The following is an 18,903-nucleotide window of genomic DNA, read 5'->3' as shown; positions in this document are numbered from 1 at the left end:
AAAGATAACATAGTCCAGGTGCAATGGCTCGCGCCTGTAATCCCAACACTTTGAGAATTTTGCCTGAACTCAGGAGTTGGAGACCAGCCTGGGCAATATAGTGAGATTTCATCTCCACAAAAATTTTTAAAAATTAAAAAAAAAAAGGTAACATGTTATTTCTTTAAAAAAGTTCCAAGACAAGAAACATGATAAATTTATATTAGTATTTTGGGTATTTTAATATAAACGTCACATATAGATCAAATTCAACTAAGACAAAAGATTGCATATTTTATATTTTTGTCTAAAATAAGAACTTCCACTAAGGCAAAACCTGAAATCAAAGTGTCAGAACTGACATACACTCAAACTGGAAATTCTGAAGGGGGAAAAAAAAAATCAACTTGTAGAGACACCATCAAGTAAGTAACACATGCAAAAATAATCTCTTATATTATCTTTTAAAGTACCTTCTATTAGTCTTTTTAAAGCCCATTTCCAAGTGAGAACTGAAGCCCAAAAAGCTTACTCCACTGTCCCCTGCTAAATTACAACGTAACTCCCCCAATGTCATTAAGAAAAAGGACCTGAAGATTCATACAAACTGACGTTACCAACTCAATCAGCCTAGTATCATTTATTCTGAGAGCCCTCCTTGCACAAAATCAATTTTCAGAATTCAAAATATCTCCCAAAACGTAATTATTGTTTTCAATTTTCCATACAAGGGTCTTTCACTGATATCAACCACATTTGTCCAAGTTTGCTTTCACCTGAAGAAGTCCTAAATCATTGAGATTTAAATTAGGTCATTAATATTGTTACATTTATTTTAGTTTTTAATTATCAAATTTTCTCAAGCTATTGTATCCTATACGAGGCGTAGCTTGCCTCTTACTCCCCATATAATAGTTAATAACAATCACATGGAGATAAACACTGGCACAGACTGTATAATTTAGAACTCTCACCACAGTGATTTTCAACTTTGATAAAATCCATAGCATTTAATAACTCAACTTTAAATGTTATTACCTTCTCAAATATGGGAACATAGGAAGACATATGAGGGTTGATTTCTGCTTCCCAATCTTCATCTCCCATGGTGGCTTCAAGTTCTATTCAGGAAAAAAAAAATGCATATTTGGACTCAATTAGATCAGAATCATAACTTTAAAAGTATAAACTCACTGTTTCACATACACCTCTTGAAACTACCCAACTAGGTGCTGATACCCCAGAAGCTTTTTCCAAAGAAGGAATTAGGTCTCTTCTTATCTAAAGGTGGCATTTATCTCCTTTTTTATCTTTAAAAACTAGTCGAACCTCTTACCTAGTCATTCTAGCAATCACCATGTTCCCAGCGAGCCTTAGGCTTTTCCCAAAAATCTGTTCATAGAATTTATCTCCTCCCTCAAAGAGTCTCCAAACGACTTATTGAATATTAAGGAAGAGGAAAATTTTTTCAGAAACTACTTAAGATTTCTCCCTTCCAGATTATCTCCCTTCCAGATTAACGTCTAAGGTGGACAGGATGTTTGTTTTGGGGTGTTGGTGTGCGCGGGGGCAGGAGTACGGGAGTTGGCGGGGAGGTGGCAATTGGGTGAAGAGGGAGGCCTTGGATTTTAGTGGGAAAGGGAAGAAGGGCAGGGTCGCCCAAATCCTACCGACAAAGGACAATCAGCTTCAACTAGGAGGGTTTGTACACAAATGGTACTAGGACCATCTCTGTTCAGAGAAAATGCGGTGTAGAGGCCGGGAAGAAGGCCCCTTTGCCTCCTCTGCAGGCCTCAAGCCCAGACTTTGGGCACCCAGGGGACTCTTGAGACCCTGAGGCAGAAAGACTCCGAAGGACGGCTTCGAAACCCCGCCTACCCCATCCACTCTTTGACCAAAGGCCGGTTACTGGGCAGCCCGTACGACCGAATTCAGGCCAGTTCCCGCAGAAAGGCAGCCCACTCACCTCTCCGCTGTTTGCTCTCCCAAGTCCTCGCAGGCGCCCACGCGGCTTAAACGGCTGCACGTGCAAGACGCCCACTGCGTCAGGTGCGTGCTCCAACAACAAATGGCGTCTGTTAACGATTGGCTGGTGCCTAGCGCCACCAGCAAATCATCGCTCAGATGTCCAGTGGCGTCCCGCCTCCACTTCTAGCCTGCGCATTCCCTAAACGCTAGCGTTCGTGTACCTATGGCTACGCTCTGGCCTCCTTGCCAAATGGCCTGTTGGGCCTACGAGTACAAGGCTGGCCGAGGGCCCACTCATGTCCACGTTCTCTGGTGGGGTCCTTATTCTGGAGACGCTCTGGATTTTCCGTGTGCAAGCTCCACAAGCCAAAGATGTCCACTTGCCTTTTTCTAACAAAAAATGATAGTAAAAGGGGAAAGGGATAATGCTCTCCCTACTCGGCCTCTTCGGTGCTCTCTCCCATTTTACACATCGCAGTCCCTGGGCAGTTGGCCCCTCGGGTTCTGCATTTCAGAGGCTCGCTTCACATCCGGGGATTCCAGGTGCCTCAAAGTGCAGCTGAGGCCCATGGAGGAGGTGCATTCCCTTTTCCTTCCAGTAAGGGGGGCAGGGATAAGACTCCGTCCAGCTGGTACCCCAGGAAGTTGTAAAGAAAGTTAGACTCGGCTGGGCGTGGTGGCTCATGCCTGTAATCCCAGCACTTTGGGAGGCCGAGGCGGGCAGATTACATGAGGCCACGAGTTCGAGACCAGCCTGGCCAAAATGGCGAAACCCCGTCTCTACTAAAATTGCAAATATTAGCCGGGTGTGGTGGCGGGCGCCTGTAGTCCCAGGTACTCAGGAGGCTGAGGCAGGAGAATCGCTTGAACCTGGGAGGCAGAGGTTGCAATGAACAGAGATCTGCCATTGATCTCTACCTGGGCGACAGAGTGAGACAGAAAAAAAAAAAAAGTCTGTAAGAGTTGGGGGGTCCACCACTTTGGAAGAAAACAGGCTCTGCTCCAGAAGGAGGGAGGAAATTGTGCTAGCATAGGTCATTCATCAAGGCTTGGATTTGTGGTCCACCTATTTACATTCCTTCCGGCATTAGCCAAAGTGGCCAAGGGTTATTCTTATACTTCATGCTGCCTTCAATCAGATTTTCTTGTTCTGTCCCCAGCCCCCAACCCCAAAGCAGGTAAAATCCCTCAGTATTTTCCCCAGCCCTTCAAAAAGCGTGACCATGGGCTATTTTAAAAGTGTAGTTCTCAGAGGCCAGGCGCGATGGCTCACGCCTGTAATCCCAGCACTTTGGGAGGCTGAGGCGGGCAGATCACGAGGTCAGGAGATGGAGACCATCCTGACTAACAGGGCGAAACCCCATCTCTACTAAAAATATAAAAAATTAGCCAGGCGTGGTGGCAGGCGCCTGTAGTCCCAGCTACTGGGGAGGCTGAGGCAGGAGAATGGCGTGAACCTGGGAGGCGGAGCTTGCAGTGAGCTGAGATCGCGCCACTGCACTCCAGCCTAGGTGACAGAGCGAGACTCCGTCTCAAGAAAAAAAAAAAAAAAAAAAAAAAAAAAGGGTGTAGTTCTCATTTTTGTTGTTGTTTCTGTCATTTTCCCTTCTCTGAATCTTTGAAGAAATTCCTATCTCATTCAGGAACATAAATAGCAACACAGTTTGATACTGGTACATAAAGGATGAAGCACTTAATAGGCTCAGGCTTGCTTCATACTTTTTATCTCTATACTTTTTTTTTTTTTTTTTTTTTGAGACGGAGTCTCATGCTGTTGCCCAGGCTGGAGTGCAGTGGCGCGATCTCGGCTCACTGCAAGCTCCGCCTCCCGGGTTCCCGCCATTCTCCTGCCTCAGCCTCCTGAGTAGCTGGGACTACAGGCGCCCGCCACCGCGCCCGGCTAATTTTTTGTATTTTTAGTAGAGACGGGGTTTCACTGTGGTCTCGATCTCCTGACCTTGTGATCCGCCCGCCTCGGCCTCCCAAAGTGCTGGGATTACAGGCTTGAGCCACCGCGCCCGGCCAATCTCTATACTTTTTATCTGTAGAACCATCACCACCAAGTATGTCAGGATTTATCTAGTTAGCAATAAACTTTGTCAGATTATTCTCAAGGTGATTAAAATGAATTTATTATTTATTTATTTATTTTTGAGACAAGGTCTCACTCTGTCACCCAGAGGGGAGTGCACTGGCATGATCATAGCTTACCACAACCTCAACCTCCTGTGCTCAAGTGATCCTCCCACCTCAGCCTCCCCAATAGGTGGGACTACAGGGGCGAGCTACCATGCCCAGCTAGTTAAAAAAAGAAAAATTTTGTAGAGAAAGAGTCTCTCTGTGTTGCCCAGGCTGGTCTCCAATTCCTGGCCTCAAGTGAGCCTTCTGCCTCAGCCTCCCAAAGTGCTGGGATTACAGACATAAGCCGCCACACCCAACCTTAAAAGATTATATTTAGGCCGGGCACAGTGGCTCACACCTGTAATCCCAGCACTTTGGGAGGCTGAGGCGAGTGGATCACGAGGTCAGGAGATCAAGACCATCCTGGCTAACATGGTGCAACCCCATTTCTACTAAAAATACAAAAAATTAGCCGGGCGTGGTGACAAGCGCCCATAGTCCCAGCTACTTGGGAGGCTGAGGCAGGAGAATCGCTTGTTCAAACCCGGGAGGCGGAGGTTGCAGTGAGTGGAGATCGCGAGACTAGGCAAAAAAAAAAAAAAAAAAAATTATATTTAACAAAGGTCAAACCAAAATACAGTTCGATATAATTCATTTTAAATAATTTCCATTTTTAAACCAAAATTTCACATCACATACCCTCGAGGCATGGTGGAGGAGAGCAACCAATCTTCAAGGTTCTGAATTTGTATTCAGGTCCTCTAAGGTATTTTAATTCCATTCAAATTAGAGATTGTTCTTGCAAAATTTTTAATTCTATGGGAAAATATTTACTAAGCAGAAAAAGCAAGATATAAAATCATGTAGAGAGAATGACAACTAGGTTTTTTTTTTCAAGTATGGAAAACTTGGGCAAATTTTCTAAAATGAAGACATTTTTTAAAAACACTTAGCGAACATTCTCTGCTATTCACTCACTTGGAGAGTACAGATTCTTGTTGCTCTCAGGTATTGCAATAAAATGACTCTTAATGAAAAAGTCTGCATGTATAATGTGTGAGAGGAATCCTTGGTTAAGAAAAAGTGAATTCTGATGAGAAACGAAGTTCAATAGCATAAATAAGCAGTGGATAAAAATAATATAATTTAAATATTGACCATGAATAGTGAAAAAAGACAGTTTTGTAAAGATTTGCTTCTTCATGTGTGTTCCAAGAAAGTGAAGCTAATATTCTATTTTCTGATTCCCTCTTATAGATCTTAAGTTAGTGTTAGTGATGTTCTGTAACATAGAGAAAAGGTAGGAATTCACTTAGTTGTAAAATAAGCCTTAAATGAGCACCTACTGTACACCAGGTACCAAGCTAGGTGTTAAGTAAAATTGGCCCATATCTGAAGGAACATTCTAGTGGAAAGAATGGCAGTGGCAACTGGAATTTAAAATCTTAAGACTGCTGTGTCTAATGATTAACTAGAAAGCTCAGGTGAAAAAAACTTTATTGTATACAGTTCCTCCAAATTCTCTAAATCCCATAATTAGAAGGATTGATTAAAGCAAGACAATTTCCTCAAAGAAGTCTCAGTTTTAAATCAAAGTTTGTAGTTAAGACCCTTCACACTTTCGAAACACTAAATTCTCAAAGTTAATACAAATAAAGAGAACTGATATTTTAGTCTTTTTATCTTTTCAGCGTTATCTTCATCTTATTCAAATAATGATTTTTTATTGATGTGGATTGTGCCTAGCGCCACGTCAACACTGTTAAAAATTGTTTTAATCCACCAGTAGGCCAAAATTAATCACCTCAAATGGTAGAGTATATGTTCATTCTTAGATACTATAAATATTTGAGAATAGTTAGAAAATATCAAGAATATTAGGTACACAAATATTTCAGAATCTCTTACTATGCAAAAAATCACAAATACTAAACATAAAATATGAAATACAGTAGGTTGGAGGCCGGGCATGGTGGCTTATACCTATAATCCCAGCACTTTGGGAGGCTGAGGTGGGTGGATCACTTGAGATCAGGAGTTCAAGACCAGCCTGGCCAGCATGCTGAAACCCTGCCTCTACTAAAACTACAAAAATTAGCTGCGCGTGCTGGCGGGCATCTGTAATCCTGGCAACTCGGGGGGCCGAGGCATGAGAATCACTTGAACCCGGGAGGCATAGGTTGCAGTGAGCCAAGATTGCACCACTGCACTCCAGCCTGGGCAACAGAGTGAGACCCCATCTAAAAAAATAAAATAGAATAAAATACTGTAGGTTGGAGCCCTGTAAAATCAACACAAAATGGAGGGGATGGGTATAATGATGGTAAAAGATACCATGATGCTAGTACACACCTGAGGAAGAAATTCAACAGAGAGAGGTGTTCAGCATACCAATCAGGATTCAGAGAAACTTCTGTATTTTATTTTTCCAGTAATGGCTAGGGCAATATTTACTAAGGTGTGGTATACATACCACTGAGTTAAGCAGTTCATGGACGTTTTCATTTTGATAGTTATTTTAATGTTTTTATTTATTTATTTATTTATTTTGAGACAGAGTCTCGCTCTGTCTCCCAGGCTGGAGTGCAGTGGCTGGATCTCAGCTCACTGCAAGCTCCGCCTCCCAGGTTTAGGCCATTCTCCTGCCTCAGCCTCCCCAGTAGCTGGGACACAGGCGCCCGCTACCTCGCCTGGCTAGTTTTTTGTATTTTTTAGTAGAGACGGGGTTTCACTGTGTTAGCCAGGATGGTCTCGATCTCCTGACCTCGTGATCCACCCGTCTCGGCCTCCCAAAGTGCTGGGATTACAGGCTTGAGCCACCGTGCCCGGCTTATATTTATTTTAATATGTGTTAGAAAACTAGCACAGCAAATATGATTTCAGAAATATAATTGCTTAGACTGAAGCTAAAGTAAATGTTTTGTTTTAAAAACTTATTAAATTAAGAAAACTGGGCCGGGCGCGGTGGCTCAAGCCTGTAATCCCAGCACTTTGGGAGGCCGAGACGGGCGGATCACGAGGTCAGGAGATCGAGACTATCCTGGCTAACACAGTGAAACCCCGTCTCTACTAAAAAAATACAAAAAACTAGCCGGGCGAGGTGGCGGGCGCCTGTAGTCCCAGCTACTCGGGAGGCTGAGGCCGGAGAATGGCGGGAACCCGGGAGGCGGAGCTTGCAGTGAGCTGAGATCCAGCCACTGCACTCCAGCCTGGGCGACAGAGCGAGACTCCGTCTCAAAAAAAAAAAAAAGAAAACTAAGGGCCGGGCGCAGTGGTTCACGCATGTAATCCCAGCACTTTGGGAGGCTGAGGCGGGTGGATCATGAGGTCAGGATATCGAGACTGTCCTGGCTAACACGGTTTAACCCCGTCTCTACTAAAAATACAAAAATGGTAAAATCATGAAGGTGGTATTCAAATGACTGAAGCTTGGGAAACACTGGTGCAAATTTAAAAGACTCTAAATCTGGGGGCTGACCACTAGAGAAGCGTTCTCTATTATGAGTAAAGATATTTAATCAGCACCTGTTCTGATTCCATGGTTACCTAGCAACTTCTTTACTAATCACTCAACTTCCCTAGTGATTGGATACTGGGAAAGGAGGTGCCATAAATAAGACATACAAGCCTTACTTGCTCCTTATTATGAATTAATACATTGAAATTCTGGTTTAGAAATCAGTCTTGTTTGAGCTTAACTAGTGTTCCTGAGAGGTCCTGTTTGCAATCAACCAGCCTTCCTAGATGACATAACACAATCTGTGGCACCTAAACTCTGTTATCAGTGTGTTTAATGAGAGCTTAAAGTAAGTGAAGGATAAAAGTCAAACACTGTGTCAGGTTACCTTGGACAATACTTCCTTAGACTAAGGGGTCTTATTGGCCCTTTGTCACAGAACAGTGGTTGACCAGTGAACTATGGAATTTAGTGAACAGTCACTAGGAAAGCATAGTACCCTAGGAGGAGAAGTAGTGACCAGACCCTGTCCATGAACCTTGGCCAGGAATGAATCTCTTTTTGTCTGCCTCTCTCAAGACTGAAGGATTACAGCTTTCTAATAGGAGGAAAGTCACCAGCAACTGGCTGTGAATTCAACATTGGTAATCTCTGATTGTTCATTTATTAGCCATATGACCTTGGGCAAATTATTTAATCTTTCTCTGTAAAATGGAGATAACCAGGGTCATCAGATACAGATATGGAGGTTGCATCCTGCAAAAAGGCATTAAACCAAAAGGCAAGAAATAGCTGAACCCTCCCTGCCTGCTCTCTACTGAACAAGCCGGGCACCTGCACAGCTGCAGCTACTCATATGAGGCACCATTCCAATTCTCACAAAGGTTAAATTCCCTCTATTTAAAATACTTAGAATTGTTTCTATTTCCCTGATCGGTCCCTGATTGATACAGGGGTTTTATTGGAAAACTTCTTTGCCTGAAATCTGTCTTTTGGAATTCTGAAACTTTATTATAGAGTGCCTAATACAAAGACTATCAATTTAGGACCTCACAAGGAGTTATCTACACTTGTTCCTTCTACTTCCTCACCTTTCAATCCTCAATCCACTGCAATCTGACTTCTGTCTCATTGCTTTATTGAAACTGCTACTGGCAAGGTCACATTGACCTCCTTGTTACCCTACTGGCAGTTTTCAGTTTTTAACCTAGGGGACCTCTTAGCAGTCAGTGACACCGTTGACCACTTCTTTATGAAAATACTCTATATGTAACTAGATAGCCATATGGAAAAAAACAAAATCTGACCTGTTTCTCACATTATACAGAGTAAGAAATTCACATATAAGAACAAAAATACTATGCAAAAACTAGAAGAAAACACTGATGAATTCTTCTGTCCTTGCAAAAACTTTTCTACCTATGATTTAGAATCCCGAAGGAATAATTGTATGTAATATGACTAAGTAAAGGCTAAAAAATAAAACTTCATGGCAAAAAATAACTATAAGAAAGCCAAAAGACAAATGATAAGCTGGAGAAATATATTTTCAACATACATCCAGTAAAAAGATTAAGATCTGTAATATGGAGAGAGCTTCTAAAAGTAAAAAAGAAAAAGATTAACAAATCTCAAGAAAAATGGGCAAGAGATATAAACAAAGAGTTCACAGAAGAAGAAAAGCAAATAGTCCTTAAATAAATGAAGAAAATCTCAACTTCATTTTAAGAGCAATGCAAATGAAAACTACACTGAGAAACAATTTTTCACCTATTTGAATGGCAAATGTTTGATAATGCACTCTGTTAGAAAGCTGTAAAGTAATAGGCACTCACATTGCTCTTGGGAATGCACCATGGCATAACCCTGAGGGAAGGGAATTTGACAATATCTAGCAAAATTACACATGCATTTACCCTTTGATCCAGCAAACTTTCTTCTGGAAGTTATCTCAGAGATATACTGGCAAAAAACACAAAAGGATTTTACACAAAGTTATTCACTGCAGAACCAAAAGCTAAAGACTGAAAACAACCAAAAACTTCCTCAACAGCAGGGCAAAACATCTACCAATGGAATACTCTGCAGTTATTAAAAGAAAAGAGGATTATCTCTATACACTGCTATGGAGTGATTGCCAGGATATATTATTGGAAAAAAACCAGAGTAGTGTGTCCAGTATGCTAGCTTGTATCTACAAAGACATATTTGCTCATTTTTATTAGAAGGATAAACCAAAATTAATAAAATGGAAAGAAAAGAGGGAACCAGCAAAGGATAAGAACGTGTGCTAGGCCGGGTGCAAAGAGATTTCCCGGCCAGCAAATCTCTTTCTTACAGCAGAATGCTAGCTAACAAATGTAGAAGAACTAATAGAGGAGTTTTTTAGTTACCATTTTGCAACTATCATACTAATATTTGATTCTGGCTTACTTAAAACTAGCAGCTGAAAGTTTGATGAAAAAAGGACATTAATAAGGTCTTATATAGTGTCTCCTCATGAATTAGTTATCAATTATAAAGAAAAAATAATAACTGTACAGTGGAGAAACCTGGAAGATACTATCTTAACCAAGTGACCAAAGTTAGTAGTACTGTTCTGGTGATCTACTGCTGCATAACAAACTACTCCAAAATTTGGTGGCTTAAAACAATTTATTATTATCTTTCTTGGTTCTGTTGATTGAGGGGGCTCAGTTGGGATCTCTCATGGAGTTACATTCAGATGTTGGCTGGGACTTGATTCATCTTAAAGTTTGATATCAATTTATTTAACATTCAAGATGGCTTCTTTCTTGAGCTATCTGGTGGCTGGGATACCTGGAACAGTTGGGTGCTGGCCAGGCATCTCTCTCTCTCCAAGTGGCTAGCTTGGGCTTCCACACAGTTGGTGGTCTCAGTCAGACTTCTTATGTTGGTGGCTTACCCCCAGAGTGAGCATTCCAACCAAGCAAACATTGCAAGGACAAAATTCCAAGAGACCAAGGCAGAAGCTGCAAGGCTTCTTCAGATCTAGTAGAAGAAACAATCACATCTGCCACATTCGATTAGTTAAAAGAAAGTCATTGGGCCAGTCCAGATTCGAGGAGAGGCAACAACATAAGGCCATGAAAACTGGGGACATAGTTCACTGAAGAACTTGGAGACTAGCTATCAATGATGATCAATATGCATCATGTGCCTCCAGATGTAATGCAATAAGAAAGACACTATAACACTCATGTGCTATTTCTACCAGAAATGTTTAACTTGAACCTCATCATGAGGAAACTTGCGATAGATTCGAATTAAGGGACATTCTACCAAATAGCCTATACTCTTCAAAAATGTCAATGTCATGCAAGACAAAGAAAGCCTAAGGAATTAATTCAGATTAAAGGAGCCTAAAGAGACATGAAGACTAAATGAATGATTAATCCTGGGTTGGATGCTGGATGAGAAAAAAAGAATGCTATAAAGGACACTATTGGAACAATTGGTGAAATTTGAGTTAGGTTTATAGATTAAATAAGAGGACTGTGTCAATAAAAAATGATCTAATTATAATAACTGTACTGTGAACATCCTTGTTTTTAGGAAATATACACTGAAGAATTTAAGGGCAGAGGCATATTGTCTGCAACTTAATCTCAAGTGGTTTAGGAAAAACTGTATGAGAGAGAGAGAGAAAGCCAGGAGGGGTGAAGAAGGGAGAGAATAATAAAACAAATATGGCAAAATGATAACAATGGGTAACTCTGGGTGAAAAGTATATCGGAATTCTTTGTGCTATCTTTGCAAAATTTTTACAAGTTTGAAGTTATTTCAAATTAAAGAAAATATTTTCAAATGACCAAAACATATCAAAGATATTTTAAAATTTTATGACTTCATCATTAACGATGCAAAAAAAAGTCCAAGTCAAAACCCAAGCCACCTTTGCTGGATGCTAGGGAATCAACCAATCTTGAAAACTAGTAAAAAGAAAGAAGCGGCCGGGTGCAGTTGCTTACGCCTGTAATCCCAGCACTTTGGGAGGCCGAGGCAGGTGGATTACGAGGTCAGGAGTTCAAGACCAGCCTGGCCAATATGCTGAAACCCCATCTCTACTAAAAATACAAAAATTAGCTGGGTGTGGTGGCATGCACCTGTAGTCCCAGCTACTTGGGAGGCTGAGGCAGAAGAATCGTTTGAACCCAGGAGGTGGTGGTTGCAAGTGAGCTAAGATCATGCCACTGCACTCCAGTCTGGACAACAGAGCGAGACACTGTCCTCCCACCCCCCCCAAAAAAAGAAAGAAGCAAATGTTTATACTACGTTTCCTAAGCACACTTTATCTTGGGGTAATCAAACTGTTGAGGGAAAATTCTTCTCCTTAGAAGAATTCCAGCTAATAAATGAAAAATTCCTCTCTATTTTCTAGGCCAGAGATTGGGAAACCAAGGTCCTCAGGACAAACCTAGCCCAACACCTGTGGCTGTAAATAAACTGGAATACAGTTGTGTTGGCCCGTTTGTGCTTATTATAACAAAAATACCTGAGACTGGGTAATTTATAAAGAACATAAACTCACAGTTCTGGAGGCTGGGAGTCCAAGATTAAGGCACCAGCAGGATCAGTGTCTGGTGAGGGCTCAGTTTCCAGTTCCAAGATGGCAACTCGTTGCTGCATCCTCTGGAGGGGAAGAACACCGTGTCTTCACATGGCAGAAGAGTAAAGAGAGCAAACCTACTCTCTCAAGCCCTTTTATAAATGCCCTACTACATTCGTGAGGGCATAGCTCTCATAAGTATCACTTCCTAAAAAGGCCCCACTGAATTTTGGAGGTAACACGCATTCAAATCATGGCAACCGTCACCCCATTTGTTTGCATATTGTCTATACTGGTTGCATTCACACCATAAAGGCAGAATTTAGTAGTTATGACAGAGACCACATGGCTATTGGGCTTAAAATATTTACCACTGGGCTGTTTACAGAAAAAGGTTGCCAATCCTTGCTCTAGTCCAGGAGAAGAATGGCCAATGACCTCCAGTGCCCAAACTGTGAGGGCACTATTACAAACTCACAGGGACATCACAGGGTATTTTAAATTTCTGAGGAAACAACAGTGACATCTGTCAGAAGCCATGTAAACTACCAGCTTGAGGTAATTCAAAGTTTCAACATTAGAGCAAATTACATTCTTTTGACTAACCTATCTTTGCAGTCAGGTTTTCAGTGGTAGATATGGTCTCAAGAAAGCGTTGTGCAGAATCCAGTTACGAACAGGAAATGAGGGTAGTGGTGTCCCACCTGATTTCAAGGTTTCAGAAATTATGAGGTACCCAAGAGGTATAAACATCCCATTAGTAAGCGAATGTGGTTATTTAAGGATGAAATTAAAGTATTATTCTTTCTTTCAATTTATGTGTATACTTTAAAGTCGCTACTAAGTTATTAGGACATAAATACATATGTTAAAAGTAATAGCAAAAACCATAATTACTTTTGCACCAACCTAATATTAATTTGTTTGACCCTAACTACTTAATAAACAGAAATGTTAGGTACTTCTTTTGACCTATGGGAACTGAGAAAAAATTATTCAGACACTAAAGGTGCCATGAACTTCTGATCTAGTGGATGATCATCAATGGCTGCTGAAACAATTAGGTGGAAAGCAGATGAGGAACTTTGTTATAGACAATATTTGAGCCCACTGAACAGCCTTAATCTCACAAAAGAAAGACCCCCAGAAATCGTGTGCTTCCCAAAGTGTTACAATAGAAGTACAAAATACCATCTATAAAGGCTTGATTTTAAAAAATCAAGTGTGAATATGATCAATTGTTCAACTATCCAGACTTAACTACCAGCCTACAGGAATTAGAGGGAATAGAGAATGTTAAATAACATTGCAAGGATATAATCAGCAAAATCTAGACTACAAGAAATTTTACTGGAAAAAAATACTTCAGTTTCTTTAAAAAAAAATGTAAAGGTAAAAAAGAGGTGGTTAACTTAGGACTAAAGGGGATATAAGAAACATAACTAATTGCAATGTGTGAATCTTGTTTGGATCCTGACTCAAACCAACTGAATTAAATTACAATACAATTCAAGAATTTGTAAATTCATGATACTAAATGATACTAAGTAAATAATGTTTTAGTATGATAATTATATTGTGGTTATAATTTTTTAGATGAGTCTTTTGTTGTTGTTTTGAGACAGGGTCTCACTGTGTCACCCAGGCTGGACTGCAATAGTGCAATCTCACTGCGCCTCAACCTCCCTGGGCTCAGGTGATCCTCCCATCTCAGCCTCTCAAGTAGCTGGGACTACAGGTGTACACCAACATGCCCAGCTAGTTTTGGTATTTTTTGTAGAAACAGGGTTTCTCCATGTTGCCCAGGCTCTTCTTGAACTCCTGGACTCAAGGGATCTATCTGCCTCAGCCTCCCAACGTGCTGGGATTACAGTCATGAGCCACTGCACCCGGCCTTAAAAGAGTCTTTATCTTTTAGAAATACATACTGAGGGAGGTTCTGCCTACCCGAGGCCGCTGCTGTGCGGAGACCCCCGGGTGAAACCACCGTCGTCATGTCTGACCAGGAGGCAAAACCTTTAACTGAGGACTTGGGGGATAAGAAGGAAGGTGAATATATTAAACTCAAAGTCATTGGACAGGATAGCAGTGAGATTCACTTCAAAGTGAAAATGACAACGCATCTCAAGAAACTCAAAGAATCATACTGTCAAAGACAGGGGGTTCCAATGAATTCACTCAGGTTTCTCTTTGAGAGTCAGAGAATTGCTGATAATCATACTCCAAAAGAACTGGGAATGGAGGAAGAAGATGTGATTGAAGTTTATCAGGAACAAACGGGGGGTCATTCAACAGTTTAGATATTATTTTTATTTTTTTTCTTTTCCCTCAATCCTTTTTTATTTTTAAAAATAGTTCTTTTGTAATGTGGTGTTCAAAACAGAATTGAAAACTGGCACCCATCTCTTTGAAACATCTGGTAATTTGAATTCTAGTGCTCATTATTCATTATTGTTTGTTTTCATTGTGCTGATTTTTGGTGATCAAGCCTCAGTCCCCTTCATATTACCCTCTCCTTTTTAAAAATTACGTGTGCACAGAGAGGCCACCTTTTTCAGGACATTGCATTTTCAGGTTTGTGGTGATAAATAAGATTGACCAATGCAAGTGTTCATAATGACTTTCCAATTGGCCCTGATGTTCTAGCATGTGATTGCTTCACTCCTGGACTGTGACTTTCAGTGGGAGATGGAAGTTTTTCAGAGAACTGAACTGTGGAAAAATGACCTTTCTTTAACTTGAAGCTACTTTTAAAATTTGAGGGTCTGGACCAAAAGAAGAGGAATATCAGGTTGAAGTCAAGATGACAGATAAGGTGAGAGTAATGACTAACTCCAAAGATGGCTTCACCGAAGAAAAGGCATTTTAAGATTTTTTAAAAATCATGTCAGAAGATCCCAGAAAAGTTCTAATTTTCATTAGCAATTAATAAAGCTATACATGCAGAAATGAATACAACAGAACACTGCTCTTTTTGATTTTATTTGTACTTTTTGGCCTGGGATATGGGTTTTAAATGGACATTGTCTGTACCAGCTTCATTAAAATAAATAATATTTGTAAAAATCATAAAAAAAAAAAAGAAAGAAATACATCCTGAGTTGCCAGGCACAGTAATACACACCTATCGTCTCAGCTAATTAGGAAGCTGAGGCAGGAGGATCCCTTGAGCTCAGGAGTTTGAGGCCAGCCTGGGCAACACAGATAAGTGATATCTGTATATCTGTGATAACACAGATAAGGCAACATCTGTAAGTGATAGATACAGGGAATCTCTACCTAGTCCTTAAATGTTGGGTTTTTTTTGGAATTTGTTCTCAATTCCTGGCCCCATCCTTTCTTTGTCTTGAGTGATTTTATCTTCTCTCAGTGCACACGTGTATTAATCAAAAATGTTTTAGGGCCTCTGGCTACAATGGCACCTGCAGTAATCCCAGCACTTCTGTAGGCTGAGATGAGAGGGGTCACTTGAGGTTAGGAGTTGGAGACCAGCCTAAGCAACATAGGGAGACCTCGTCTCTACAAAAAATTTAAAAATTAGGCAGTTGTGGTGGTGTACACCTGTAATCCCAGCTAGTCAGGAAGCTGAGTAGGGAGGATCTCTTGCACCTGGGAGGTAGAGGCTGCAGTGAGCTGTGATCATGCCACTGCACTCCAGCCTGGGTGACAGAGTGAGATCCTGTCTCAAACAAACAAAAACAAAGTTTTAGTGGCTATGATGTTATGATATATACTGGTTTTTTGTCCATGGTTCCTGACCCCTATCTCTCATAGTCATTGTTATAATGTTGGGGCACTTAAGGCCTTAGGAAATAGAATCTCTCTTTCTTTCTCCCGTCCTCCTTTTACCTGCCCAAGCCAAGACTGTAATCTGATTGTGGGTCAAAAGACCCTTAATCCAGAGAGCGCCCTACCCCACACCTTAGAGGAAAGAATACAACACAGAGAGGCCAAGAAAAGTCTGAAAAGACAAGCCTTGCTGGGTTTAAATCATATTTTCTTGTCTAGTCACATTTCTACACAGTTGTCAATCATGCCTATGCAATGAAGCCTCCATAAAAACCCAAAATGAGAGGGATCAGAGAGCTCCTGGATACCTGCACATGTGGAGGTTCCTGGAGGGTGGTGCACCCAGGGGGTACATTGAAGCTCCATGCCCCTTCCCCTATACCTCACCCTATACATGTCTTCATTTGTATCCTTTGTAATATCCTTCATGATAAAACAGTACATATAAGTAAGTGTTTCTTTGAGTTCTGTGAGCCACTCCAGCAAATTAATTGAACCCAGAGAGGGGGTCACGGGAACCCCAACTTGAAGCTAGTCCACCAGAAGTTCCAGAGGCCTGGACTTGCAACTGGTGTGGTGAGGTTGGGGGCAATCTTGGGCACTGAGTCCTCAGCCTGTGGAATCTGTTGCTATCTCCAGTATCAGAATTGATTGGAGGACTCCCAGTTGGTGTCCACTGCAGAATTCATTGCTTGCTTGGTGGTGGGGAGAAACCCTCACACACTTGGTCACAGAAGACTTTTTCTGTGTTGATGATTGTTGTCATGGTAGCGTGAGAGCAGAGGAAAAACATACTTTGAGAGTTTCTCCAAACAGTAACAAACCTTATTCAACTCACTTTAAGAAAAAAAAAAAAAACAGTGAAGGAGATTTATCTTGAAAGAATACAGAATGAAGATCAGAGTTATAGGAACCAAGACCTCAGTTCTAGACTTAGTGCCACTGCTCTAGTCACTCTATCTCCATGCATTAAGCAGAGATGTCTTTGCTCTAAAGACAGGTTCTCTTTACGCTGCAGTGAAAATGATGACTACCGTCAGCCCCAGAATCACGTTCATCTAGTTTAGCCATCTGGTGAACAAATAAGCAACTCCGGGAAGAATTTTCTTTCTCTTCCTGTCTACAGACCAACTCTAGGGAAAGACTCTGATTTGCCTTTTGAGTCATGTTCCCCATATGGGAGGATGACATAGAATGACGAGGCCTGGCTAAGACCAAGGGAGAAGGGTCTACTATCAGAAGAAAGGGAAATGTTTACTGGGCAAATAAGAGTAGCTATCTCAGTTCCCTAAAGAAAGCTACAGTGACCCCTTGCAATGTTGGTAACTCTCCAATGTAGAGTTCCACATCTTGCCACCCAGCAGCCCACTAGATACCTACAATCAGATGTTTTACAGCTGCTCTTCACTCAGCATTTCCAATGCTGAATTCATCCTCTCAACCTCTCCTCCCAATGTTTTCCCTCTTTATTCTCAATCTCAATGAAGGATACTACCATTCATAGACTTGTGCAAGCCCCAAACCTGGGAATCCTATTCTTTACTCCTCAATATCCATCACTCCCCACATTCAGGTAGTAAAATCTGTCAATTCTATCTCGCTTTTCTCTATCTTGAATATGCTCATATCTTATACGTTGAATGCTCATTTATCTGTTCCCCACTGTCACTAATGTAGTTTAGTGGTTATCATCTCTCATCTAAACTACTCCAGTATCCTTTTCTGACTTTTTGATTTAAAGTAGTACCCTCAAAGCATTATACTGTACAATGGCACCCAGTTTACTTATGTAACAGAACTTACCATAACATCTATTTATTAAATAAAATGTTCACTTTTAATTGTTATTATTATTGTGTTTCTCCTTGACTTGAATATTAGTTCCTTCTTGGAAGAGACCATGTCATTCCAATTCACTTGTAGTAGATTAGGGTGTCTAAATCAACTCAAACTGGTGTGGTGAGGTGCGGGGCAGACTTGGGGACTGAGTTTTGTCCAACTAAGCAGGCACAGAGTTTTTTACACACAGAGTTTTTTACAACTTATATTTATTGCTAAATAAATACGAATTTTCCTCTTAACAAGCAGGCATAAAGTTTTTTACAACTTATATTTTATACTTTTATATATTTACAACCTATATTGCTAAATAAAAAACAAAAACAAAAACAAAAAACTCTATGCCTGCTTAGTCAGACAAAAATTACCATTAAACAAGTAGATTTTGTTAGAGGAAGGAAATGATTGGAGAAAAAGTGTGGCACTCAAATTTTTCCCTCTATTAATCTTTTTTTAAAATTAAATTACATTTTATTTTATTCTATTTTATTTATTTTATTTGTTGAGGCAGAGTCTTGCTCTATTGCTCAGGCTGGAATGCAGTGGTGCAATCTTGGCTCACTGCAACCTCTGTCTCCCGGGTTCAAGCAATTCTCCTGCCTCAGCCTCCCGAGTAGCTGGGACTACAGTTGTGCGCCACCAGGCCTGGTTAATTTTTGTATTTTTAGTAGAGATGGGTTTCACCATGTTGGCCAGGCTGGTCTCGAGCTGCTGGCCTCAAGTAATCCACCCACCTCGGCTTCCCAAAGTGCTGGGATTACAGGTGTGAGCCACAGGGCCCCCGCTGTCCCCCCAATTAAACTTACCGTGTTTCATTAACCTTCTTGAATCTGAAGTTTTATTTTTCACAACATTAGGGGAATTTCCCAGCTTTTATTTTTATTTATTTATTTTTTTGAGACAGAGTCTCACTCTGTCACCCAGGCTGTAGTGCAGTGGTGCAATCTTGTCTCACTGCAACCTCTGCCTCCTGGGTTCAAGTGATTCTCCTGTCTCAGCCTCCTGAGTAGCTGGGATTACAGACATGCACCATCATGCCCGGCCAATTTTTTGTATTAGGTTGTATGGGGTTTCACCATGTGGGCCAGGCTGGTTTCAAACTCCTGACCTCAGGTGATCCACCCGCCTCAGCCTCCCAAAGTGCTGGGATTACAGGCATGAGCCACAGGCCCCGGCTGTC

At 41.1% G+C, this 18,903-nt stretch overlaps 1 protein-coding gene and 1 pseudogene across 4 annotated transcripts in view; one reads left to right on the top strand and one right to left on the bottom strand.

Moving 5' to 3' along the window:
- The window catches only part of DDX4 (DEAD-box helicase 4), an 84,082-nt gene extending 71,633 nt beyond the window's left edge, over window positions 1-12,449 (bottom strand). The window contains exons 1-3 of one of the 3 annotated variants that reach the window (XM_078004082.1): window positions 12,078-12,449; window positions 1,946-2,865; window positions 1,018-1,100 (exon numbers count right to left, since the gene is read on the bottom strand). In XM_078004082.1, the coding sequence (XP_077860208.1) occupies window positions 1,018-1,086 (69 nt within the window). In that variant the 5' untranslated portion in view covers window positions 1,087-1,100; window positions 1,946-2,865; window positions 12,078-12,449. 3 annotated transcript variants of the gene reach the window in all.
- A 1,578-nt stretch (window positions 12,450-14,027) lies between these two features.
- Window positions 14,028-15,185, top strand: LOC106998762 (small ubiquitin-related modifier 1 pseudogene; annotated as a pseudogene). Its single transcript, XR_003730145.2, has 2 exons — window positions 14,028-14,395; window positions 14,844-15,185. The product of XR_003730145.2 is annotated as a small ubiquitin-related modifier 1 pseudogene (transcript).
- The last annotated feature ends 3,718 nt before the right edge of the window (window positions 15,186-18,903 follow it).

This window comes from Macaca mulatta, chromosome 6, assembly GCF_049350105.2.
Source record: "Macaca mulatta isolate MMU2019108-1 chromosome 6, T2T-MMU8v2.0, whole genome shotgun sequence".
Taxonomy (NCBI): Eukaryota; Metazoa; Chordata; class Mammalia; order Primates; family Cercopithecidae; genus Macaca; species Macaca mulatta.
Note: the sequence above shows the minus strand (reverse complement) of the source record. Positions and strands in the feature narration are given on the sequence as shown.